Source organism: Moschus berezovskii, chromosome X (genome assembly GCF_049115385.1).
Source record: "Moschus berezovskii isolate FMDL1 chromosome X, NW_MosBer_1.0, whole genome shotgun sequence".
Taxonomy (NCBI): Eukaryota; Metazoa; Chordata; class Mammalia; order Artiodactyla; family Moschidae; genus Moschus; species Moschus berezovskii.
Window position 1 is genome coordinate 105,335,487 of NC_142488.1, and position 27,361 is coordinate 105,362,847.

Below are 27,361 nucleotides of genomic sequence, written 5' to 3' on the forward strand. Positions count from 1 at the left end.
ATTAATATATAACCCCAGCATTCTTTTGATTAGTATTTGCAGAGTTTATCTCTTTACATTCTCTTACTATATACCTATCTACATTATATTTAAACTTGTAAGTTTCTTTAGACAGTATAAACTTTTTTAATCCAGCATGGCTAGTTTTTTAAATTGATACAAATTATACCTATATCATTTACATTTAATGCAATTATTCATTTGTTTGGAATTTTGTCTACTATTTTATCGTTTTCTATTTGTCCCTTCTCTTTTTATTTACTTTTTTTCCTCCTCTGAATTATTTGGTGGGTCCTGCATTTTATTTTAATATTCCATTCTCATTGATATATTGATTTTTTGCTATATTCTTTGTACAAATTTTAATGATTGTGTTTAGATTAAAACATACGTAGCTAATCTGTCATAATTTCCTTGTAATTAATACTTTATTCACTTCAAGTGAATATAAAAACCTTACAACAATATAGGCTCCTTACGCCTTTGCCTTTTTGTTTTAATTGTAATATGGAATTTACCTATAAACATTGAGAACCTTCTCAGATGATGTAATAATTTTTGTTTTTGACAGTCACATATCTTTTAAAGACCTAAGAAAAGAAAACTAATTATTTGATTTTCCCAAATTGTTTACCATTTCTGTTGTTCCTCATTTATTCTTAAAGTTTATGTTTTCTTTCTTTCTGAAAAACAACATTAAATTTGTTTAAAGTAAGTCTCCTGGCAATCAATTTCTTAGTTTCCTTTCCTAAGAAAATCTTTTATTTCACATTCATTTTCTGAAGATAGTTTCACTGGATATAAAATTCCAAATTGTGATTATACCTTCTGGTCTCTCATGAAAAAGTCATTTTTCTCAGCTGCTTCATGAATTTTTTTTATCATTTGTTTTCCCCAGATTATGATGTGTCTAGGCATGATTTTCTTTGCTTTAGCCATTTGGGTTTTGCAGAACTTTGTAAATTTATTTTTTCATCAAATATGAAAAATATTATTTATTCACATAATTTTCTCCTGTACCAATATCTCCTCTCTCAAGATTTCAAAGGCATAAATGTTAGGTGTGTTCCCATAGTTGTTGTCCCATAGTTCCTACTGTGCTCATTTATTTTTAATTTTTTCTCATTCTTGTTCATTTGGATAATTCCTATTGATCTACATTCAGTTTTAATGACTCTTCATCTATCATATCCATTCTTCTATTAAGCCCACCCAGTGATTTTTTTTTTTAGCTCTAAACTCTTCATTTGTTTCTTTTTCATAAGTACTACTTCTTATTTGTGAAGTCCTGTTTCTGTTAATTTCAAGAATATCCACCCCTCCTTCATTGAGTATGGTTATGGTAGCTGCTTTAAAATCTCTGTAAATTTCTGCCCTGTCCAGTTTTTAAATTTAACGTAATTGAAATGTATTTAATGCATTACTGTTTATATTTGTTCTTGGTTTTTGTAAGTTACCAAATTTAAGGGGGAATTCTATTTATCTCTATATAATTAATTAAAGTTTTAATTAGGAATGGCTCCTGTATTTTATAGTATTTTATAAAGTTATTCTTAAGAAAAAAAACTCATAAATTTTCTTTACAAATGTTAATATAAGAGACTATATTGGCATATTTTTGTGATATTAAATTAACATTACATTCTGAACTAAATTTTGTTTTACTGTGCTGCTTTACTCATTTTGTTCTTTGCTGGATTCTATTTGTGAATATTTTGTTTGTAATTTTGAATCTGTATCAATTAATGCTACTTGTCTCTAGTCTCATTTTTTCAGTATTTTGTAAGTTTTGATACTGACACTGTATTATTTTAGGAAATGAACTTAAGAAATTTTTAAACTTTTTTTGTGCTTGTTCATCTATTCACATATGCTAACTTAAAGACATCAATTATAACTTCTCATTTCCATGTTAGCTTTGGGATTATTTTACAGTCCAACATTCCGCATCTCTTAATCATATTATCAGAATATTAGAAAATTGGTATTTTCTCTGTGGTGGGGTTATGATCTGCAGGGTAGGGATATTCCTTTATACAAGCAACAAATATTTATTGTAGCAAGCAAATGTTATCTCCAACATTTCATAGAAATAAATCCCTTTTATTTTTTCATTTGAACAAATGAACTGAAATTTTACAGTGTCTATTATTCAGTCTTTGCCATTATTGTCAATATTGGTGGTGATGCCTGTGAGTTTTGGTTACTAAGGCTGATGTAATCTTTGAATGAATAAATGAGTGGATATAGGAAAATGTCTCATGAAACACTATGCAATTTTTGCCTCTGAAAACAAGATTTTATCTCATTCAACTAACTGATCTCCCTCATGGAAATTACGCTATATGGCCTTTTTGCTATGCAACTTCCAACAAACTTTTCACATATTTCTTCTCAGAAATTTACCTAAAGAAAATACACTTTAATTCCATTGAGACAACTTGAAAAACCCATTTATCTTCTTACAAAGACAAACAGAAACTAAATTTTCACTGAAATTCTAAATATTTTGAATTAAAATGTCTGTAGTGAAATCCAGGAAAAACATTTTTTATAAAAATCTTCAGTTCAGTTCAGTTCAGTCACTCAGTCATGTCCGACTCTTTGCGACCCCATGAATCACAGCACACCAGGCCTCCCTGTCCATCACCAACTCCCGGAGTTCACTCAAACTCATGTCCACAGTGTCGGTGATGCCATCCAGCCATCTCATTCTCTGTTGTCCCCGTCTCCTCCCTCCCCCAATCCCTCCCAGCATCAGAGTCTTTTCCAGTGAGTCAACTCGTCGCATGAGGTGGCCAAAATATTAGAGTTTCAGCTTTAGCATCAGCCCTTCCAATGAACACCCAGGATTGATCTCCTTTAGAATGGACTGGTTCGATCTCCTTGCAGTCCAAGGGACTCTCAAGATAAAAACATTAGGGAATAATTATAATCAGACAAGTTTGAGAAAACTTGGCTTACATAAATTCAGAGAAAGTTTTCTGCAATTATTTTTGATAATGAAGTTAATCTAGAAATCAATAATTTAACTCATTCTGATATTGCTATCTTTGGGATAGTTTTTACTTTAGGTGCTTGTTCATTCTGTTTGTTTTTGGATTTTGCTGTCTTATAGGTTTAGAAGTAGACTTCTTGAAAAACCTGCACAAGAAATATTGTCCTGTATTGTATAAAACAATTGTATTTATTATTTAATAAATAGTGTATGGTGATAGGAAGTACCTTTGTGTTTGGGAAAAAAATGTCAGATCTGGAGCAAAATTCTGTAGACTTGAACAAGTCTGAGACTTTGAGACACATTTTCCTCACACTGTAGGGTAACAGAGTTGATACTACAGTTATATGGAATAGAACTAAAAATGAAGTACCTAACTAACACTGTGCTTGGTATAAGATACTGTATAATAGCTATTGCCATTTTTGCCATTACTAAATGTGTAATTGCTGAGAACTGAGAACTGACTAGCTAGTGGGTCTGCAGAGTGGATATGCACCCTATTGAGAATGTATATTGGCATATGATGAATTTGGGGCTTCCCTGATAGCTCAGCTGATAAAAAAAATCCACCTGCAATGCGGGAGACCCTGATTTGATTCCTGAGTTGGGAAAGCCCTCTGGAGAAGGGATAGGCTACCCACTCCAGTATTCTTGGGCTTCCCTGGTGGCTCAGACAGTAAAGAATCAACCTGCAACATGGGAGATCTGGGCTCAATCCCTGGGTTGGGAAGATCCCCTGGAAGAGAGCATGGCAACCCATTCCAGTATTCTTGCCAGGAGAATCCCCATGGACAGAGAAGCCTTGAGGATTAACTCCATGGGGTCACAAAGAGTTGGGCATGACTGAGCAACTAAGCACAGCACAGCATGATGAAGTTGGATTTAGGGTGATGTTATAATCTGTTGAGGGGGATATATTAGTTTACAAATTTAATAAATATTTATTGAGTACCTGCTTTGTGCCATGCATTGACCTATGTATCATGAATTAAATAGTAGAAAAATAAAACACAGAGAACAACATTGACCTAATGCATCTTATATTCCAGTGGTTATAGCAACAAAATTCTCCACACAATGGCAGTCAGGTGATACTTGTGTATTTGAAACAAAATTGGAAAAGTAATTTCTGGAATCACTAACTCAATGGACATGAGTTTCAGTAAACTCCAGGAGTTGGTGATGGACAAGGAGGCCTGGCGTGCTGCAGTCCATGGGGTCACAAAGTGTTGGACACGACTGAGCAACTGAACTGAAGTGAACTGAATTTCTGCAAATGAAACAGGTTGAGAATACACAAACCCTCAATACAATCAACTTCTGGGTGGATACAATCTGAGGAGATTACAAGAGAATGATGAATAGAAGTGAACTTTCATCAATATTTTGTTTAGAATAATTCTTAATAACATCTTTGATTTCTTTGTTTTGCTCTTTGAATTCCAATGGTTGTTAGTTACATTTCTGGTATTGCCAGCGGAAAGTGAAAGTGAAAGTCTCTTGGTCGTGTCTGACTCTTTGCCACCCCATGGACTATACAGTCCATGGAATTCTCTAGGCCAGAATACTGCAGTGGGTAGCCTATCCCTTCTCCAGAGGCTCTTCCCGATCCAGGAATTGAGCAGGGTCTCCTGCACTGCAGGTGGATTCTTTACCAACTGAACTATTAGGCATGCCCATCAACTCTAAACACAATACAAAAACAACTCTAAACATACTGGAGAAAAACCTAAAACAAAGATTCTGGGGTTTCTTAAGACTTGGAAGAAGTGAACAAAACTGGTTGAGTTTACAGATTTCATGACTTATTAGACAAAGCAGAAGATGCAGTCTATGCCAGGTGAAATACTAAACTTCCCCAAAATTTGTAGTTTTAGTAGCTCAAAGGAACTGAAGACAGACTTTGAGGAAATCTCAAAACTAAAGTTGAGGGAGAATCTAGGAAAGGATAGAGATAGAGTGAACTACAGATTCTTCTCTGGGGAACAATAAACTCTGCTTAAATCTCTAGCTGACCTCTGAATCACGCACGTCTAGGGGAAATAATCTAAACTCCTGAGTTGCCACATTATAAATTTCAAAGTATTCAAGTTTCATCAAAGGTAAGAAGAATGCAAAGAAATTAGAAAGTATGACTCCTTCATAGTAAAAAAAAAAGGAAAATAAAAATAGAAAATGATACTGAGGAAGCCTAGGCATTAGACTTAAATAGACAAAGACTTTAAATCAACTCTCAAAATGCTCAAATAGCCAAAGGAAACCATGGACAAAGAGCCAAAGGAAATAAGGAAAATGTCATCTCAACAAAGAATAGCAATACAGGAATATAAATTATAAAAAGAAATGAAATAGAAATTTGGAGGATGAAAAATACAAAAACTTGAGCTAAAAATTTACTAGACTGATTCAACTGCAGAACTGAGCAAAAAGAAGGAAAAACTGAAGAACTTTGAGACAGATCAATTGAGATCATCCAGTGTGAGAAGAAACAGAAAAGATAAAGGAAAATGAACAGCACCCTAGAGACATGTGAGACACTATCAAGTTTACTAACGCATGCATGATAGTGCCAAAAGAGGAGGAGAAGGGGGAAAACACACAGAAAGAACCTTAAGGAACTATTGCCCCAAATTTTCCACACTTTGAGGAAAGACATGAATCTACATGTATAAGAAGCTCAATGAACTCTATAAACTCATATTATTTCAAGAGATCCACACCAAGATATTATGGTCAAAATTATGCGGATCTTTAACAAGATTAATAATGAATTTCTCTTTAGAAACCATGGGGTCCAGAAGGCAGTGAGATTGCATATTTAAAGCACGCAACAACAACAAAAATTCTGTCAACCAAGAATTCTGTATATGGAAAAACTATAAACTCTACTTCAAAAAATGGAGAAATTGAGATTCAAGGCACAGTAAAGTCAACAGAGTTGATAAAGCTTCAACTAGAATACTATGAAAAAATTTCTAAAATTAAAAATGAAAGTGGTGAGGGGCATTATGACTAAACTTAGAGAAATTAAAAGAATTCAGTTCAGTTCAGTCACTCAGTCATGTCCGACTCTTTGTGACCCCATGAATCACAGCACGCCAGGCCACCCTGTCCATCACCAACTCCTGGAGTTCACTCAAACTCATGTCCATCGAGTCGGTGATGCCATCCAGCCATCTCATTCTCTGTCGTCCCCGTCTCCTCCCACCCCCAATCCCTCCCAGCATCAGACTCTTTTCCATTGAGTCAACTCGTCGCATGAGGTGGCCAAAGTATTGGAGTTTCAGCTTTAGCATCAGTCCTTCCAATGAACACCCAGGATTGATCTCCTTTAGAATGGACTGGTTGGATCTCCTTGCAGTCCAAGAGACTCTCAAGAGTCTTCTCGAACACCACAATTCTAAAGCATTAATTCTTCGGCAATCAGCTTTCTTCACAGTCCAACTCTCACATCCATACATGACCACGGGAAAAACAATAGCCTTGACTAGACAAACCTTGGTTGGCAAAATAATGTCTCTGCTTTTTAATATGCTATCTAGGTTGGTCATAACTTTCCTCCCAAGGAGTAAGCGTCTTCTAATTTCATGGCTGCAATCAGCATCTGCAGTGATTTTGGAGCCCAAAAAATAAAGTCTGACACTGTTTGCACTGTTTCCCCATCTATTTCCCATGAAGTGATGGGACCAGATGCCATGATCTTTGTTTTCTGATTGTTGAGCTTCAAGCCACGCTTTTCACCTCTTTCACTTTCATCAAGAGGCTTTTGAGTTCCTCTTCACTTTCTGCCATAAGGGTGGTGTCATCTACATATCTGAGGTTACTGATATTTCTCCCAGCAATCTTGATTCCAGCCTTTGCTTCTTCCAGCCCAGCATTCCTCATGATGTACTCTGCATATAAGTTAAATAAGCAGGGTGACAATATACAACCTTGACGTACCACTTTTCCTATTTGGAACCAGTCTGTTGTTCCATGTCCAGTTCTAACTGTTGCTTCCTGACCTGCATATATGTTTCTCAAGAGCCAGGTCAGGTGGTCTGGTATACCCATCTCTTTCAGAATGTTCCACAGTTTATTGTGATCCACACAGTCAAAGGCTTTGGCGTAGTCAATGAAGCAGAAATAGATGCTTTTCTGGAACTCTCTTGCTTTTTCCATGATCCAGCAGATGTTGGCTATTTGATCTCTGGTGCCTCTGCCTTTTCTAAAACCTGCTTGAACATCTGTAAGTTCACGGTTCACATATTGCTGAAGCCTGGCTTGGAGAATTTTGAGCATGACTTTACTAGAGTGTGAGATGAGTGCAACTGTGTGGTAGTTTGAGCATTCTTTGGCATTGCCTTTCTTTGGGATTGGAATGAAGACTGACCTTTTCCAGTCCTGTGGCCACTGCTGAGTTTTCCAAATTTACTGGCATATTGAATGCAGCACTTTCACAGCATCATCTTTCAGGATTTGAAATAGCTCAATTGGAATTCCATCACCTCCACTAGCTTTGTTTGTAGTGATGCCCTCTAAGGCCCACTTGACTTCACATTCCAAGATGTCTGGCTCCAGGTGAGTGATCACGTCATCATGATCATCTTCATCGTGAAGATCTAGAGAAATTAAAAGAATTATAAAATAGTAAATAAACAACTGTACTCCAAAAAAAAAACACATAAACTAAATGAACAAATTCCTGGAAACATGCAAACTACTAAAAGTGTCTCAAGAAGAAATAAAGACTCTGATAACAAGTAAAGACATTTCATCAATAATCGAAAAACCTGACAGCAAGACAAGTCCTGGACCAGATGGCTCCACTGGAAAATTTTATCAATCATTTAAGGAAGAATTAACACAAATTTTTTTCAAATTCCTACGAAATAAAAGATGAGGGAACAATTGTAAGTCATTCTATGGGATCAGCAGTATCCAGATACCAAAGCCAGATTACAAGAAAAGATAACTATAGACCAATGTCACTTTTGAACATAGATGCAAAAAATCCTCAACAAAATAAAAGCAAACTAAATTTGGCATCATATTATACACCACGATCAAGTGTGACTTATCCCAGGAATGAAAGATGGTTCAGCATATAAAAGTCAATTAATGTAATACATCACATTAATACAATAATGGCAAGAGAAGCACATGATCATCTCTACTGATAGAGAAAAGACATTTAGCAAAACCCATCACTCTTTCATGACAAAAACATGCAACAAACTAGGTAAAAGGAAACTTCCTCAACACGATAAAGGGCATTGATGAAAAACCCACAGTTAAGGTCCTACTCAATAAGGAAAGAATGAAAGAATACTCTTTAATATCAGGAAAAAGACAAGACATCTGTTTTCACTACTTACACTTAACATTGCACTGGAAATTCTATCTAGATAAATCAAACAAGAAAGAAAATAAAAGGCAGTGGAAAACTGCAAAAGAAAAAATAAAATTACCACTTTTCACAGATGACATGATCTTTCATATGGAATATCCTAAAGAACCCACACATAAAAATATAGATCTAATAAATGAATTCAGCAAAGTTGGAGGATAGAAGATTAATACATGAAAATTAATTATAGTTCTATACAGGAGAAATGAGCAAATCATAAATGAAATTGATAAAACAATTCCATTCACAAGAGCATCCAAAAAAAGTCTTAACTGATAAGAGCATCAGTGATAGAAAAGAATGAAGTACTGATCGAAGCTACAAAATGGAAGAACCTTAAAAATACTGTGTTAAGTGAAAGAAGTAAGATACAAAAGGTTGCCTACTGTATGATTCTGATTATATGAAATACCAAGATTAGCTAAATTCAAGAGATAAAAAGCAAATAAGAAATTTTCAGGGGCTGGGGAGGGGGACGGGTAAGGGGGCGAAAAATCGGAAAATGGAGAGTGACTGCTTAATGGGTAGCAGTTTCCTTTTGCAATGATGAAATGTTTTAAAACTACAAAGAGTTGGTGGTTGCATGATGATGTGAATGGACTGAATGCTTCAGGATTGTACAACTTAAAATGATTAGTTTTACAATATGTAAGTTTTACCTCAATAAAAATAATATATGTAACACTGAATGCGTTATTGTTATTGTCATCATCATTATTATGAAAAAAATGTTTACCAAATTTCACTTCCTTTTAAAAATTTAGATTATGAGAAAAAATATACTAAAACTATAGTCGATATAATTTGCATAACATGTTCTTCTCTCTCTTCTCTTTCAGATTATGTCTGGCCACTACCTAGATATTTGTGCCCCGTCTGGATTTCTTTAGATGTTTTATTTTCTACAGCGTCCATCATGCACCTCTGCGCTATTTCGCTGGATCGGTATGTAGCAATACGTAATCCTATTGAGCACAGCCGTTTCAATTCACGGACTAAGGCCATCATGAAGATTGCTATTGTTTGGGCAATTTCTTTAGGTAATTAACTTTCTTGGCCAGTAGAATTGCAGCGGCTATGCTCAATACTTTCGGATTATGTACTGTGAACAACGTACAGACGTCGACTGGTAACATTGCGTTTAATCGGGATACTTCTAGTTAATGATTATTCTTAACCTATTTGTCTGATATTTAGGTTAACAATAATGAAAGAAATGTAAAGCATTGAGTATGCAAAAGTAAAGTTTCCGTTTATGCTGCTAAATTATTTTGTGAGTCAAAGTGCCGATGAATTCTGCAACACAGACACATACCTGTGAGATATTTAAAATGATTTGAAGATGACAAAAATATATGGCAAGTCTAAATTTTTAAAATAGAGAACTTAAGTCTCGGAAAAGATCAATCTATCCCAGAATATTAATCTTAACATTTTTATTCTAACTCTGTATCTTCAGTAGAAAATTTTATAGTGTAATACAAATCTTCACAAAGTAAACATGTCTAAATTTATATTGTTAATCTACTTAAAATATACTATTTCCCCATGTTTTTTTAATATATCCTTGAATTCCGGTTATACAAAAAGGAAAACATCTATTGGTTTCTTTGAAGATTTGGGGGACGTTGAAGGGAGAGAAATGATCATCTTATTGCTTATATTTAAAATATGCATACCTTCAGTTCAGTCAGCCAGTTCAGTCGCTCAGTCATGTCTGACTCTTTGCAACCCCATGGACTGCAGCACACCAGGCCTCCCTGTCCATCACCAACTCCCAGAGTTTACTCAAACTCGTGTCCGTTGTGTCGGTGATGCCATCCAACCATGTCATCCTCTGTAGTCCCCTTCTTCTCCTGCCTTCAGTCTTTCCCAGCATCAGGATCTTTTCCAATGAGTCACTTCTTCGCTTCAGGTGGCCAGAGTATGTCTCAGCTTCAACATCAGTCCTTCCAATGAGTATTCAGGACTGATTTCCTTTAAGATTGACTGGTTTGATCTCCTTGCTGTCCAAGGGACTCAAGAGTCTTCTCCAACACCACATTTCAAAAGCATCAATTAGCTTCTAATAATTACAAAAGCATTAGCTTCTAACAATTACAGCCTGGGTAATTAAGACAGAATCTTGTGCTAAAGACAACAAAAATATGGAAAAAATATTGCAAGCATTGAGAAGGTAGTAAAATAGTGAGACATACAGAAAGACAGAAATCCAGAAAAATGAGTATGACTTTTGGGTCATGTCTGCTCATGAAGCATTTGCAAACTTGAAGATGTGACAACAGGTTGAGAAGCTCATTCTAATCTCATGAGCCTAGCAAAAGTCAATCATCTTGAGCTTATTTTTGGATCCCAAAGGCCTGTACACTAGAAATACGATGAAGCAGAATTAAACCACCGTTGACATGGAGTTCATGGAGTTCAGACATTTTTTCTTGTCTAGAAATTCCAAGATGTTTAATTTTCCCTATGAGCTTTAACATTAACTTTACTTCCATTTTAATAACTTGTTTGTATTTTGATAGGGGTCTCTTTATATTTATAAATTTAGAAGAAATAAACAACTGAATTTTAAAAAAATACTTTCTAGGTTATGGCCACACTGTCTCTCAGACCATACAGCACTCTTATATAGTCACTCTCGTGTCTTCCTTATCACTATCTGTAATCTATCTCATAAGAATTAATCTGCAGCTTTGTCACTTTATTGAAACTGTCTCTGTGAATTCATTAATGACTTCTTAATCGTTTATTAAATAATTGTTACTTATCAAGGTTTTTGGTCTCAGGATTTCTGTACACACTTAAATGTTGTTGAAGACCCCAAAGAACTTTTTTAATATGAATTATATCTATTTAGAAATAGATATATATCTGTCTATAAATTAAAATTGAGAAAAATTTAAATTATGTGTGGATTTATTTTTTTAATTTATTTTTATTTTTTTAAGTAATTAATTTATTTTTTATTGGAGGCAAATTGTTTTACAATATTATATTGGTTGGTTTTGCCATATATTGACATGAATTTGCCCCGGGTTTACATAAGTTCCCCCTCCTGAACTCCCCTCCCACCTCCCTCCTCCCTTTATCCTCCCTAAAATACTAAACCTAATACATGTTAACATAAATAACATAGCTCTATGAAAAATAGCTATATTTTCCAAAGAAATGAAATTAGTGAATAGAGTAGCATTGTCAAACCTTTTTCAAATCTCTTTATCTTCTGGCTTAGAAGACAGATTTTCATCTTTGCTGATGCATCTAATCTGTTGTAATGAGATGCTTTGGTTAAATTATGTGAATAAAATGTATAACCTCATTACAGATAGATAGCTCCAATACAGTAAAATGTTTTAATAATGTTTTCAGATTATAGTGGACACTATTTTTTTTGACACTACACTAAAATTCAGTAAGTGATAGTTTCTTAAGTTTAGTTGCAATGTGGAATCGGAAGCCATATCACTGAACTTTTCATATGCTGCTACATTAAAATCCACTAATCTATCTTGCATTTTGAAGAATATTTTATCCATGCTTTCTTTAATAACATCAAGTGTAGATATTTTGGAAAATATTATTTCACTGAATTGTGCAGATTTTTCAAATGTTAATAAAATACCAAAAATCACATGCATTAATAATTCATACCAATCTTATCAGAAAGCACTCTAAAGATAGAGAAAGTATCACGCTTTCCTGGACAGATAAAAGTTTCCCAAAGTTCCAATATTCACCTGAAAACTCAAGCTTTATCATGATAGCAAATACCATTTCTTTTGTGCTTGATACAACAGATTCAACTCATCCATCTTTGAGAAAATATCTGCCAATTATCCAAGTATGAATAACCCTAGTGTGTCCTGCAGTCACTCTCAAATAAAAATGTTATTCCATGAGAAAAAAAAAGGCTAGTTTATCTTCCAATTCTAACAATTGCGGAAGTGCTTTTCCACAAAGCAACCATCTTATGTCAGTATGCAGCAGAAGTGCTCTACGTATACTTCCATTTCATCACATGGGTTATTAAAAGGGTCAAAATTTCATAAAATTAATATTTGTTTCTACTGCTTCATCAAAGACATTCTCAAGTAAAATCGGCCCTTTTCCCCCCCTGAAACTCTGTGGTGGTAAGCAATACAGGGACTACGTTTACAATTCAGTATCACTAGCTTGACTTCATGCTAAGGTATCAGCCTGGTGTTTTGCAGTCCATGGGGCCGCAAAGAGTCAGACACGAATAAGTGACTGAACAACAATAACAAATCAGCAGTTTTACTCACCATTATTTTGCAGCATGTAACCACATAGTAAAAACAGCAAATAAAATATTGGTATTATTATGGGAATAGTTTTGACTTCATAAAACCACTGATATTCTTAGAGACACTGAGGTACCCATGGACCTAATTTTAAGAACTATGTTTCCAACTCTAGCTCTCCCTGTGTCATTTGAAACTTGAAACAATGGAAGATGCTTTCCTAATTCTCTCATCCTTTGCATGCTACATCAGTTTTCTTTGGTTTTGTTTTCTTCCATCTTTCTGTCTGCTCCTATCCAATTCATTTTCCACTTTACTCTCACTCTTCCTAGCATTCTGTCCATTCCAATTGCTTATACACTTTTCCTGGCTTACTTCATCCACAGAAATATCTTGAAATCTATCTACTGATGAATCTCAAATAAATACTTCTATTTATTTCTATTAGATTATCTATCCAGATCTCTAGCTTAAGCTATATCGAGATGAATGTTGGGTACATATATTTCAAATGCCATCTCACTAAGATTGTACTCATCACTTTTCTCTCATTTCCATTTTCCCCTCCTCCTATACTTTTGTTTCTCAAGTGTGTTCTCAAAGTAACAGCATCTCCCATATACCCAAAAAGAAGTTTGAGGATTATTTTAGACTCGTTCTCTTACTTCCCATAGCCAATCAAAATAACCTGTTCTTAATATTTCTCCTTAGTATTTCTCACATTCCGGTTTCTCCATTCCCTCAGTTGCTTTCTTTGTTTAAGCTTTTATTGTTAATCATTCATGCACCCACAACTCCTTCTCTCCTATTTCTGCAGCAGAGATAGTTCTTAGCATATCCAAGATATAGCTTCATTTCCTTAAGTGAGCTAGGTATACCCATGACAATAAGAACTAAAGATTCTTCTCCAAATCTTCATGTTCAGTTATTGAGAATATTTCTTTAAACGTTGCTTTTCTGTCATTTCCTCTGTGCCTTGTTTTGTGCTTTGTTTGATTTCCTAATCATCTGGCTTTTGCATACTGATTCACCCTTCTCCTTTAGCCAGGGCTGTTTTGGATTGCTACACAAAATTCTCTATCATATTTATGATTTAATTATTTGAACAGTCAATAAGGAATTTTGTCCACCTTCATGATTCATTAGTAGCCATAGTCCACAAATTCATGCCCTCAGGATATCCCTTCTTTCAACATCTTCTCAACATATCAGTAATACATGTTGATTGATAGTGTTGTTCAAGTGTACTTTTTTTGTTTCTTCTACTAGTTTTATGAATTACTGATTGATCAATTTTTCCAGGTTTACTGACATGCAATTTACATATAACATTATGTAATTTTAAAGTGTTCAACATGATGATTGGATGTACACTTATATTGTGAAAAGATCATCATTACCTCACATAGTTACCTTTTGTGTATCTGTGTGTGTAGTAAGAATCTTTATGATCTTAGTAACTTTCAAATATACCATAAGTATTGTTAACTATAGTCACCCAGTGTTGTGCATAAGATCCCAGAATTTATCTACTTTACAACTTGACGTTTGTACCCTTTGAGCAATGTATCCCCATTTCCCTACTCCTTGGCCTCTGGCAAGCACCAGTGTACTCTTTGGGAGCCTCCCTGGTAGCTCAGCTGGTAAAGAATCCACCTGCAAAGCAGGAAACCTTGGTTTGATTCCTGGGTCTGGAAGATCCCCTAGAGAAGGGATAGGCTACCCACTCCAGTATTCTTGGGCTTCCCTAGTAGTTCAGATGGTAAAGAATCTGCCTGCAATGCAGGAGACCTGGTTTTGATCTCTGGATTGGGAAGATCCTCTGAAGGAGAGCATGGCAACCCACTCCAGTATTCTTGCCTTGAGACTACCCATGGACAGAGGAGACTGGCGGGCTATAGTCCATGGGATTGCAGAGTCAGACATGACTGAGCGACTAAGCACACACAGCACAATGTACTCTTTGTTTCTATGAGTTTTCTTTTTTAGATGACACATGTAAGTGAGATTACGTTTCTTTCTCTCTCTGACTTTCTTTTTTCAGTAAGTTTAATGTCCTCAAGGCTCATCCATGTTGTTGCAAGTAGCAGGGTTCCCTTCATTTTTAAGGCTAAATAATATTCCATTGTGTGTGTGTGTATCATATCTTCTTTATCCATTCGTCCACCAATATACACTTAGGTTGTGTCCACATCTTGGCTATAGTGAATAATATTGCAATGAATATAAAAGACTATCTTCAAGATAATGATTTCATTTCCTTTGCATATATGCCCAGAAGGTGGATTGCTGGTTCATATGATAGATATATGTTTAATTATTTTTGAAGAATCTCCAGACTGTTTTCCATAGTGGTAATATCAATCTATACTCCCATCAAAAGTGCAGCAGGGCTCCTTTTTTTCCCACCTCTTTGCCAGCACTTGATATTTCTTATTTTTGGTTTTTTGTTTTGTTTTGTTCTAATAAGAGTGACAAATCTCATTGTAGTTTTGATTTGCATTTCTCTGATGATTAGTGATTCTGACCAACCTTTCATGTATTGATTGTCCATGTACATGTTTTCTTTGGAAAAATATCTATTCAGGTTCTCTATCCATTTTTTAAAAAAATTTAAATAAGCTTCCTGAGATAATTTTAGATTCACATGTTATTCTAAGAAATAAGATAGAGAGATCCTTTATACTCTGTTCCCAGTTTTCCGAATGGTAGCATCTTTCTTAAACCATTTTAATTGGATTATTTGTTTTGCTATTGATTTGTATGAATTCCTTATTTATTTTGGATATTAACCCTTATCAGCTGTAGGGTTTATAAATATTTTCTCCCACCTTATAGGTTGTCTTTTCACTCTATTGGTTGTTTCTTTTGCTGTGCAAAAGCTTTTTAGTTTGATGTAGTACCACTTGTTTATTTCTGCTTTAGTTGTTTGTGCTTTTGGTGTCATATAAAAAAAATCTTTGCCAAGACCAATGTCAAAAAATGATTTCCCTACATTTTCTTCTGTAACTCTTTAAAAATTTAGGTCTTACATTTAAGACTTTAATGCATTTCAAGTTTCAGTTCAGTTCAGTTCAGTCGCTCAGTCGTGTCCGACTCTCCGCGACCCCATGAATCACAGCACGCCAGGCCTCCCTGTCCATCACCAACTCCCGGAGTTCACTCAAACTCATGTCCACAGAGTCCGTGATGCCATCCAGCCATCTCATTCTCCGTCGTCCCCTTCTCCTCCCGCCCCCAACCTTTCCCAGCATCAGAGTCTTTTCCAGTGAGTCAACTCGTCGCATGAGGTGGCCAAAGTATTGCAGTTTCAGCTTTAGTATCAGTCTCTCCAATGAACATCCAGGATTGATCTCCTCCAGAATGGACTGGTTGGATCTCCCTGCAGTATAAGGGACTCTCAAGAGTCTTCTCCAACACCACAGTTCAAAAGCATCGATTCTTCGGCGGTCAGCCTTCTTCACAGTCCAACTCTCACATCCATACATGACCACGGGAAAAACCATTGCCTTGACTAGACGGACCTTGGTTGGCAAAGTAATGTCTCTGCTTTTTAATATACTATCAAGGTTGGTCATAACTTTCCTTCCAAGGAGCAAGCGTCTTTTAATTTCATGGCTGCAATCAGCATCTGCAGTGATTTTGGAGCCCAAAAAAATAAAGTCTGACACTGTTTCCACTGTTTTTCCATCTATTTCCCATGAAGTGATGGGACCAGATGCCATGATCTTTGTTTTCTGAATGTTGAGCTTCAAGCCAACCTTTTCACTCTCCTCTTTCACTTTCATCAAGAGGCTTTTGAGTTCCTCTTCACTTTCTGCCATAAGGGTAGTGTCATCTGCATATCTGAGGTTATTGATATTTCTCCCGGCAATCTTGATTCCAGCTTGTGCTTCTTCCAGCCCAGCGTTCCTCATGATGTACTCTGCATATAAGTTAAATAAGCAAGGTGACAATATACAACCTTGACGTACACCTTTTCCTATTTGGAACCAGTCTGTTGTTCCATGTCCAGTTCTAACAGTTGCTTCCTGACCTGCATACAGGTTTCTCAAGAGTCAGGTCAGGTGGTCTGGGATTCCCATCTCTTTCAGAATGTTCCACAGTTTATTGTGATCCACACAGTCAAAGGCTTTGGCATAGTCAATAAAGCAGAAATAGATGTTTTTCTGAAACTCTCTTGCTTTCTCCATGATCCAGCGGATGTTGGCAATTTGATCTCTGGTGCCTCTGCCTTTTCTAAAACCTGCTTGAACATCTGGGAGTTCACGGTTTATATACTGCTGAAGCCTGGCTTGGAGAATTTTGAGCATGACTTTACTAGCGTGTGAGATGAGTGCAATTGTGCGGTAGTTTGAGCATTCTTTGGCATTGCCTTTCTTTGGGATTGGAATGAAGACTGACCTCTTCCAGTCCTGTGGCCACTGCTGAGTTTTCCAAATTTGCTGGCATATTGAGTGCAGCACTTTCACAGCATCATCTTTCAAGACTTGAAATAGCTCAACTGGAATTCCATCACCTCCACTAGCTTTGTTCGTAGTGATGCTTTCTAAGGCCCACTTGACTTCACATTCCAAGATGTCTGGCTCTAGGTCAGTGATCACGTTATCGTGACTATCTTGGTCGTGAAGATCTTTTTTGTACAGTTCTTCTGTGTATTCCTGCCACCTCTTTTTAATATCTCCTGCTTCTGTTAGGTCCATACCATTTCTGTCCTTTATCGAGCCCATCTTTGCATGAAATGTTCCCTTGGAATCTCTAATTTTCTTGAAGAGCTCTCTTGTTTTTCCTATTCTGTTGTTTTCCTCTATTTCTTTGCATTGATCACTGAGGAAGGCTTTCTTATCTCTCCTTGCTATTCTTTGGAACTCTGCATTCAGATGCTTATATCTTTCCTTTTCTCCTTTGCTTTTCGCCTCTCTTCTTTTCACAGCTATTTGTAAGGCCTCCTCAGACAGCCATTTCGCTCTTTTGCATTTCTTTTCCATGGGGATGGTCTTGGTCCCTGTCTCCTGTACAATGTCACGAACCTCCATCCAGAGTTCATCAGGCACTCTATCAATCAGATCTAGTCCCTTAAATCTATTTCTCACTTCCACTGTATAATCATAAGGAATTTGATTGAGGTCATATCTGAATGGTCTAGTGGTTTTCCCTACTTTCTTCAATTTAAGTCTGAACTTCGCAATAAGGAGTTCATGATCTGAGCCACATAAATGGTATAAGATAAGGATATAAATCCATTCTTTAACATATGAATATCCAGTTTCTCCAGCACTATTTTTTTAAGAGACTATCTTTTTCAGAGGGAGTACTCTTGGCTCCTTTGTCAAATATTAGTTGACTATATGCATGGATTTATTTCTTGGTTCCTGACTCTGTTCCACTGGTATATGTGTCTGTTTTTAAGCCAATACCATCCTGCTTTGATTACTATAGCTTTGTGATACAGTTTTAAATCTGGAAGCATAATGCCTCCTTCTTTGTTCTTCTTTCTCAAGATTGTTTTCGCTGCCTGTGATCTTCTGTGGTTCCTTACAGATTTTAGGATTTTTTTTCTATTTTTGTGAAAAATGCCATTGAAATTTTGATAAGACTTGCATTAAATCTATAGATGGATTTGAGTAGCATGAGCATTGTAACAAAATTAATTTTTCTGTTCCATGAATATGGGATTTTTTTTTCATTTATTTGTACCTTCTTCAATTTCTTTCACCAAAGTCTTAGAACTTCCAGGATACAGTCCTCTTACCAACTTGGTTAAGTTTATTTCTGAATATTTTATTGCTTTTAATGATATTGTAAATGGGCTTATTTTCTTTACTTCTTTTTCAAATAGATTATTTTTAGTGTATAGAAATGCAACTGATTTCTATATATTGATAATGTATTGTGAAACATTATTAAATTAGTTCATTAGTTCTAATAGTTTTTTGGCAGTCTAGAATTTTCTATTTATAGATCTGTTTCTGTAAACAGAGACAATTTTACTTCTTCCTTTTCAATTTGAATATCTGTTTTTTCCTTGCCTAACTACTCTGGTTAGGACCTCCAGTATTATGTTGAATATAAGTAGTGACAATGGGCAACTTTGTCTCATTCTTAATCTTAGAAAAATATTTAAACCGTTCGCCATTAAATATTATGCTAGCTCTGGACTTGTCATAAAGAATCTTTACTATGTTGAGATACATGTCTTCATTTTTATTTAAAAAAAGATTTATTTGTTTATTTTTGGCTGTGCTGGTTCTTCACTGCTGTGGGCTGGCTTTCTCTAGTTGTGGTGAGCGGGGACTACTCTGTAGTTGCAATGCACAGGTTTCTCAATGCGGTGGCTTCTATTGTTGCAGTGCACAGGGTTAGTTGCTCCAAAACAGGTGGGATCTTCTTGGATCAGGGAATGAACCCATGTCCCCTGCACTTGCAGGCAGATTCTTAACTTTTGGACCACCAGGGAAGACCTGAGATACATGTTTTCTATACACAACTTCTTGAGAAGTTTTATCACGAAAAAGTTTTGTAAAATGCTTTTTGTGCATCTGTTGAGAGAATCATATGATTTTTATCCTTGATTATATTAATATGGTGTATCACATTTATTAATTTGTGTATTTTCAACCAACTTTTCAGCCCAGCTATAAATCCCACTTAATCATGGTGCATTTTCCTTCTAATGTGCTGTTGAGTTCAGTTTGCTAGTGTAGATGACCTTGAAACATCATGAGGGTGAAGGATGCCAAACTCTGCATAGTCAAAAACTCATGTATACCTTTACAATCAACACTACATACCTGCGGTTCTGCATCCACATATTCAACAACCAAGTTGCATGCATACTAAGTCACTTCAGTCATGTCCAACTCTTTGTGACCATATGGACTGTAGCCTGCCAGGCTCCTCTGTCCATGGGAATCTCCAGGCAAGAATACTGGAGTGGGTTGCCACTCCCTTCTCCAGGAAATCTTCCTGACTCAAGGATCAAACCTGCATCTCTTACGTCTCCTGCATTGGCAGGCAGATTCTTTATCAGTAATGCCACCTAAGAAGCCCACAGTTGCATAGTACTGTATTTAAAAAAATTCTATTGTGATATGATTGATTTACAATATGATGTTAGTTTTAGATGCACAACATAGTAATTAAAATTCTTTATAGATCATACTCCATTTAAAGTTACTAGAAAATATTGGCTATAATACCTGTGCTGTACAATATGTTCTTGTAACATATCTATTTTATACATAGTAGTTTGTACCTCTTAATCCCCTACCCTATCTTGCCCCTCTACCCTACCCTCTTCCCACTGGTAACCACTAGTTTGTTCTCTATATCTGTGAGTCTTTTTCTGTTTTGTTATACTTATATGTTTGTTTTATTTTTTAAATTCCACATATAGGTAATAACATACACTGTTTGTTTTTATTTGATTATTTCATTAAGCATAATAACTTTCAGGCCCATCTATGATGATGTAAATGGAAAATTTTCATTCTTTTTTGGTTGAGTAATATTTCTGTGTGTGTGTGTGTGTGTAACATCTTCTTTAGATGCTTAGATTGCTTCCATATCTTAGCTGTATATATATATAATATATATACATTACATATATATGGATGCATATGTCTTTTTAAAACAGTATTTCATTTTCTTTGAATAAATACCCAGCATGGACTTGTTGAATCACATGGTAGTTCCATCTTTAGTTTTGAGGTAAACCTCCATATTATTTTCCACAGTGACTGCACCACTGTACACCACCAGTGTACAAGTGTTCCCTTTTCTCCATATCCTCACCAGTGTTTGTAATTTGTCATTCTTTTGACAATAGTCATTCTGAAATGTGTGAGGTAATATTTCATTGTAGCATTTATTTATATTTCTCTGATGATTAGTGATGTTGAGCATCTTTTCATTTTACTGACATCTATATGTTCTTTGGGAAAATGTGTCTGTAGGTTTCCTCTTTTTTAATTGCTTTTTGATATTGAATCATATGAGATGTTTATATATTTTGGATATTAATCCCTTATTGATCATATTATTTGGAAATATTTTCTCCCATGCAGTAAGTTCCTTTTCATTTTCTCAGTGGTTTCCCATGCTGTGAAAAAGCTAAAAAGCTTTTAAGTTTAACTAACCAAGTACTGTCTGTTTATTTTGCTTTGGGTTTTTTCTTTCTTTCTTTCTTTGCCTTATGAAGCTGATTCAAAAACTTTGCCATGATTCATATCAAAAAGTCTTCTGCTTATGTCTTTTATAGGAAATTTATGGTTTTGGGTCTTACATTTAGGTCTTTAATTCACTTTTACTTTATTTTTGTATGGTGTGAGAAAATGTCTAATTTCTTTTACATGGAGCTGTCTAGTTTTCCTAACACAACTTATTGAAGAGATTCTTTTCCCCATTGTATATTCTTGCCTCCTTTTCTGTAGATTAAAGTGTGTGGCTTTATTACTGGGTACTGTATTCTGTCCCATTGATCTATAGGTCAATTTTGTGATAGTACCATACTGCTTTGATTACTGTAGCTTTGTAGAATAGTTAGAAATCTAGGAATGTGATATCTCCAGCTTTGTTCTTTATCAAGATAGTTTTGGCTATTCATGGTCTCTTGTGTTTTCATTCAAATTTTTTAGCTATTCTAGCTCTGTGGAAAAGGCCATTGATATTTTGATAGAGATTAGACTGAATCTGTAGATTGCCTTGAGTAATGTGGTCACTTTAAAAATGTTAATTCTTCCAACCCATGAGCAAGATATATCTTCCCATATGTTTGTGTCATCTTCAGTTTCTTTCATCAGGGTCTTATAGTTTTCCAAGTACATATCTTTTACCTCCTTAGTTAGATTTACTCATAGACATTTTACTCTTTGTGATGTTATTATAAATGGGACTGTTTTCTCAATTTCTCTATGTTCTCATTCCAGTCATCCATTTTTCCCCCAAGTTCTTTGACTACCTTTAAAATAACTATCTTGAACTCTTTATCAGGGAGATGGCCCCTTCATTAAGTTCTTCTTCTGGGGCTTTAATTTGTTCCTTCTTTTGGACCTTGTTCCCATGTCTCCTCATTTTGCTTAATCTGCTGTTTTATTTCTAAGTATCTGGTAGATTTGTTACATTTCCTGACCTTGAAGAAGGTACCTTTCATAGAAGACATCCTAAGCATCCCAGCAGCATACTCCCCTCTGGTCACTAAAGCTATATACTATATGTGGGCTTCAGTTCTTTCCTTCTGTTGTGGTGGGCTGACTACTGTGGGCAGTCTGGTAGGAGTGGCTGGCCACTAATCTAGTTGGCTACCAGGACCTGCCTTCTGTGGAGTCTGCTGACCATTGTTTGGCAGGACCAGGTCATGAAGCATTGGGCTGTGGATCCCTGGGTAGTCGTGGGGCTAATGCTAGCTCACTGGTGGACAAAGTCATGTTCTGAGGTGGGTTCTCTTGTGGAGCCATTATTCCTGGATCTAGCACTGGATAGCTGGTGGGTCAGTACTGACACAGCTGGCTGAAAGTTCTAAGGTGTCCCAAAGCTGGTGTTGGCCTACTGATGAATTGGGCTGGATCCTGATTTGGCTGGCTGAGGAGACCAAGATATCTCAGAGCTGATGTTGGCCTGCTGGTGAGCTTTGGCTCAGGGGTTCCAGGATGGGTACCAGTCTGCTAGTAGGAAGAGCCAAGGCCTAGGGTGTCCCAGTGCTAGTGTCATCTCACTGGTGTTTGGAACTAGGTCCTGAGGTCCCTGGTTGCAGGGTCCAAGACATCCCAAAGCTGGTGTCAGCCACCTGGTGGGTGGGGTTGGATCCAGGGGCCGCTGGCTGAGGAGCCCAAGGTGCCCCAGCACTAGAAATGGCTTATTGCTGTTTAGGGCCAAGGACTGGGGGTTCCTGGGTATGGTGACTGCCTGCTTGTGGGTATGGTCAGAATCCAGATCCTAGGAAACATGCCTGCCCACTGGTGAGTAAAGCCATGTCCTGGGCCAAGTGCTAGTCAGCTGGTGAGTAGAACTGTGTCCTGGGGTCTCTGATTACAGGGCCTAAGGGTCTCAGAGCTGTTGTCAGACCACTGGTGGGTGGGGCCATGTTCTGACATAGCTGGCTGCAGGATCCAGGGTGTCCTGAAGCTTATATCAGCTTGCCGGAGGGTGGAGTCTGATTTCAGGGCAGCTGGTTATGGAGCCCATGGCATCTTGGAGCTGGTACTAGCCTGTTAGTGGGTTGGCTGGGTCCTGCTGCACCAGGCTTCAGGATTATAGTGGTACTAGAATTAGTGTTCGGGTCCCAGAATCTGAGGCAGTCACTGCCCACTGGTGGGTAAGGCTGGTCCGAGGCTAGAGCCAGCTTTCTGGTGGTCTAGGCAGGGACCCAGGGTGTCCTAGAGCTGATGCTTCTTCACTAGTAGGCAGAGCTGGGTCCTGGTTTCTCTGGCTAGAGGATCCTGGGGGTCCCAGGTCTAGTGCCTGTATATTGGTGTGTGGAGCTGGATCAAGGGCCCTCTGGTGGACAAGGTCATGTCCAACAGTAGCTGTGGGCTCAGGGTGTCTTAAGGCAGCCTGCTTGTTGGTAGATGGGGCTGTATTCCCACTCAGCTAGTTGCTTGGCCTGAGGCATACTAGTACTAGTGCCTACAGGCTGGTGGGTGGAAGTGTGGCTTGTTGCAAGGCTAATAAACTAAAGGGAGGATTCCAAAATTGTGCTTGCCAATGTCAGTGTCCACATGGTAGAACATGACAGAGCTCTCAAAAATGGCTGCAGCAAGTGTCTGTTTCATCAGGGTGAGCTCCTATTGCCTCCTGCCTCTTTAGGAGATTCTCCAAGATCAGCAAGTAGGTGTGACCCAGGCTCCTTTCAAATTACTCCTTCTGCTCTGGGTCCTGGAGCATGTGAGATTTTGTGTACACTCTTTAAGACTGGAGTCTATTTCCCACAGCCTTCTGGGTCTCCCAAAAGTAAGCTCTACTAGCCCAATGATCTAGGGGCTCATCTTTCTGGTGTAGGACCTCTGTTCTGGAGAAAACAATGTAGTGATTAGACCACTCATTCCTTGGGGAAAACCTCTGCAATTGTAATTATTCTCCTGTTTATAAATGTTGACTATACTATGACTCCACTCCTGCTACCAATCCTGCTGTGCCACATATGTGCTCTGCTGTGCTTAGTCACTCAGTCATATCCAACTCTTTGTGACCCCATGAACTGCCAGGCTCCTCTGTCCGTGGGGATTCTCCAGTCAAGAATAGCGGGGTGGGTTGCCATGCCCTCCTCCAGAGGATCTTCCCGACCCAGGGATTGAACCCAGGTCTCCCGCATTGCAGGCAGGTTCTTTATCATCTGAGACACCAGGGAAGCCCAATCTTGCTGTGGTTCCTTGTTTATACTTTGCTGCTACTGCTAAGTCACTTCAGTCATGTCCGACTCTGTGCGACCCCATAGATGGAAGCCCACCAGGCTCCCCCGTCCCTGGGATTCTCCTGGCAAGAACACTGGAGTGGGTTGCCATTTCCTTCTCCATTTATACCTTAAGTTGTAGAAAATCTTTTCAGGTAGATTCCAGTCTTTCTCATCAATAGTTGCTCTGTAAACAGTTGTCATTTTGGTGTGCCTGTGAGAGGTGAGCTCAGGGTCTTCCTACTCCTCTATTGTCATATTGTATTTATTTTTAAAATCCCATACATAAATGGACACGCACAGCTCAAATTCATGTTATTTCATGTTAAGAGTCAATTTTATTTAGTTAATGATTTCTGCATCTATATTCATTAGTGCTATTGGCTTGTAGTTTTCTTCTTTGTAGCGTCCTTACATGGCTTTGATATCAGGGTAATGTCGACCTCATAACATGATTGTGGGAGTGTTCTCTCCTCGGATATATTTCAAAGAGTTTGAAAAGGATTGGCCTTGATTTATAAGATGTTTGGTAGAATTTACCAATGAAACCATCTTGTATTGGACTTTTCTTTCTTGAGAAGTTTTTTATTACTGTTTCAATCATCTTATTCATTACTGGTCCGTTCAAATTTTCTATATTTTCATGACTTATCTTGGTAGGTTGTATGCATCTAGGTTATTTGATTTGTTGTCATATAAATTTATATTCAATTCTATTCTGTTGATCTACAAGACTCTCCTTATTTCTTTTCTACACAATCTTAATTACAATAGCTTTGTAGTATGTTTTCAAATGTGGAAATGCTTCAAATTTGTTCTCTTTGTCCAACATTGTTTTGGTTATTGGGTCCCTTGAAGTTCCAGATGAATTTTTTAAGCAGTTTACTAATTTTTGAAAAGCAAGGCATCTAGTATTTTGATAAATAAGCACTGAATTTGCTGTTAAGTTAATAGAGTATTGTCATTTTAACAATACTAAGTCTTCCAATCCATGAACATGAGATATCTTTCCATTTTCAAAAAGTGTTTGTACTTTTCATTGTACAGGTCTTGCATTTTTTTTGTGAAAGTTATTTCTAAATGCTTTATTTTTGGATGTTATTGGAATTTTAATTATTTCATTTATAGATTGTCCATTGCTACTATATACTACTACAATTGGTTCTTTTCTATTGCCCTTGTATCCTGAATACTTGCTGAACTTGCTTACTAGTACAAGATCAGTTCAGTTCAGTCGCTCAGTCGTGTCCGACTCTTTGTGACCCCATTATTCACAGCACGCCAGACCTCCCTGTCCATCACCAACTCCCGGAGTTCACTCAAACTCATGTCCATTGAGTCGGTGATGCCATCCAGCCATCTCATTCTCTGTCATCCCCTTCTCCTCCCGCCCCCAATCCTTCCCAGCATCAGAGTCTTTTCCAGTGAGTCAACTCATTCCATGAGGTGTATCTTCAAATAAATATCGTTTTACTTCTTCCTTTAAAATCTAGATATCCTTTAATTTCTTTTACTCTCCTAAATCCTCTGCTTAAAATCTCCAATACAAAGTTGAAGAGAAATGGTAAAAAACAAAATTGTTCTGATTAGGAGGAACTCATTTAGTCTTTCATAATGAAGTAAGATTTAGCTGTTGGTTTTTTTGTAGATATCCTCTATAAGGTTGAGAATATTCCCTTCTATTTTTTGTACGGTCATTATTTTATCATAAAAGTACATAAGGTTTTGTCTTTTATTCTAGTAATATCACATGCTGCTGCTACTGCTGCTAAGTTGCTTCAGTTGTGTCCAACTCTGTGTTACCCCACAGACTTCAGCCCACCAGGCTCCTCTGTCCCTGGGATTCTCCAGGCAAGAATACTGGAGTGGGTTGCCATTTTCTTCTCCAGTGCATGAAAGTGAAAAGTGAAAGTGAAGTCGCTCAGTCGTGTCCGACTCTTAGCGACCCCATGGACTGTAGCCTAACAGGCTCCTCCATCCATGGGATTCTCCAGGGAAGAATACTGGAGTGGGTTGCCATTTCCTTCTCCAATATCACATGATACATTGATCAATTTTCACATTTTCATATGCTGACACAACCTTTCATTCCTTGGATAAATGCTACTTGGTCTTTATGCATACTCCTTTTTATATGCTGCTGGATTTTGATTACTAGTGTATTGTTGAGCATTTTTGTACTTATATTAAGAAGTACCAGTCTGTGGCTTATTAAAGAATATAATGTCTTTGTTTTTGGTATTGGGAGTAAAATTGGCTTCTTAAAATGAGATGGGAAATAGTCTTTCTTCTTCTGTTTTGGAAGTTTTTGAATGATTGGTGTTAATTCTTCACGTATTTGATAGAACTTACCAATGAAGCCATCTGGACCTGAGCTGTGCTTAGTGGAGTTTTTTAAATGTCAAATGGAACCTCTTTACTTGTTATAGGTCTAATTCAGATTTTCTTTTTCTTTGTGAATTAGTCTTCATAGCTTGTGTATTTTTAAAAATTCATGTATTTCCATACAAGTTTTTTTTCTAACTTATGAAAAATGCCATTGGTAATTGATAAGCATTACTTTGAATCTGTAGATTGCTTTGGATAGGATAGCCATTTTGACAATATTGATTCTTCCAATCCAAGAACATGGTATATCTCTTTATCGACCCTTAATAGCCAAAACAATCTTGAGAAAGAAAAATGGAGCTGGAGGAATCAGGCTTCCTGACTTCAGATTACACTACAAAGCTACATTAATCAAAAACTTTGATTCTGGCACAAAAACAAAAATGTGGATCAGTGTAACAGGACTGAAGGTGCAGAGATAAATCCATGCACCTGTAGTACAGTCTCTTCAATAAGTGATGCTCGGAAAACTGGACAGCTTCACGTAAACGAATGAAATTAGAATACTCCCTAACACCATACACAAAAATAAACTCAAAGGAGATTGAAGACCTAAAGGTAAGGACAAACACTATAAAACTCTTAGAGGAACACATAGGAATAACATTCTCTGACATAAATTGCAGCAATATCTTTTTGGATCCACCTCCTAAGTAAGAAAAATAAAAACAATAATGAACAAATGGGACCTAAACTTAAAAGGTTTTGCATAGCAAAGGAAACCATAAACAAAATGAAATGACAATCCTCAGAATGGGAGAAAATATTTGCAAACAAAGTGACCAACAAAGGATTAATCTCCAAAATATACAAATAGCTCATGCAATCCAATATCAAAAAGCTAATAATTCAGTCAAAAAATGGGTGGAAGATCTAAATAGATATTTCTCCAAAGAAGACATATAGATGGCAAAAAAGCACATGAAAAGATT

At 36.9% G+C, this 27,361-nt stretch overlaps 1 protein-coding gene across 1 annotated transcript in view; it reads left to right on the plus strand.

Annotated features, from left to right (window-relative positions):
- Window positions 1-27,361, plus strand: part of HTR2C (5-hydroxytryptamine receptor 2C) — a 156,870-nt gene that overhangs the window by 82,557 nt on the left and 46,952 nt on the right. The window contains exon 3 of the mRNA XM_055393743.1: window positions 9,230-9,430. Coding sequence (XP_055249718.1) covers window positions 9,230-9,430 — 201 coding nt within the window. The remainder of the gene's footprint in view (window positions 1-9,229; window positions 9,431-27,361) is intronic.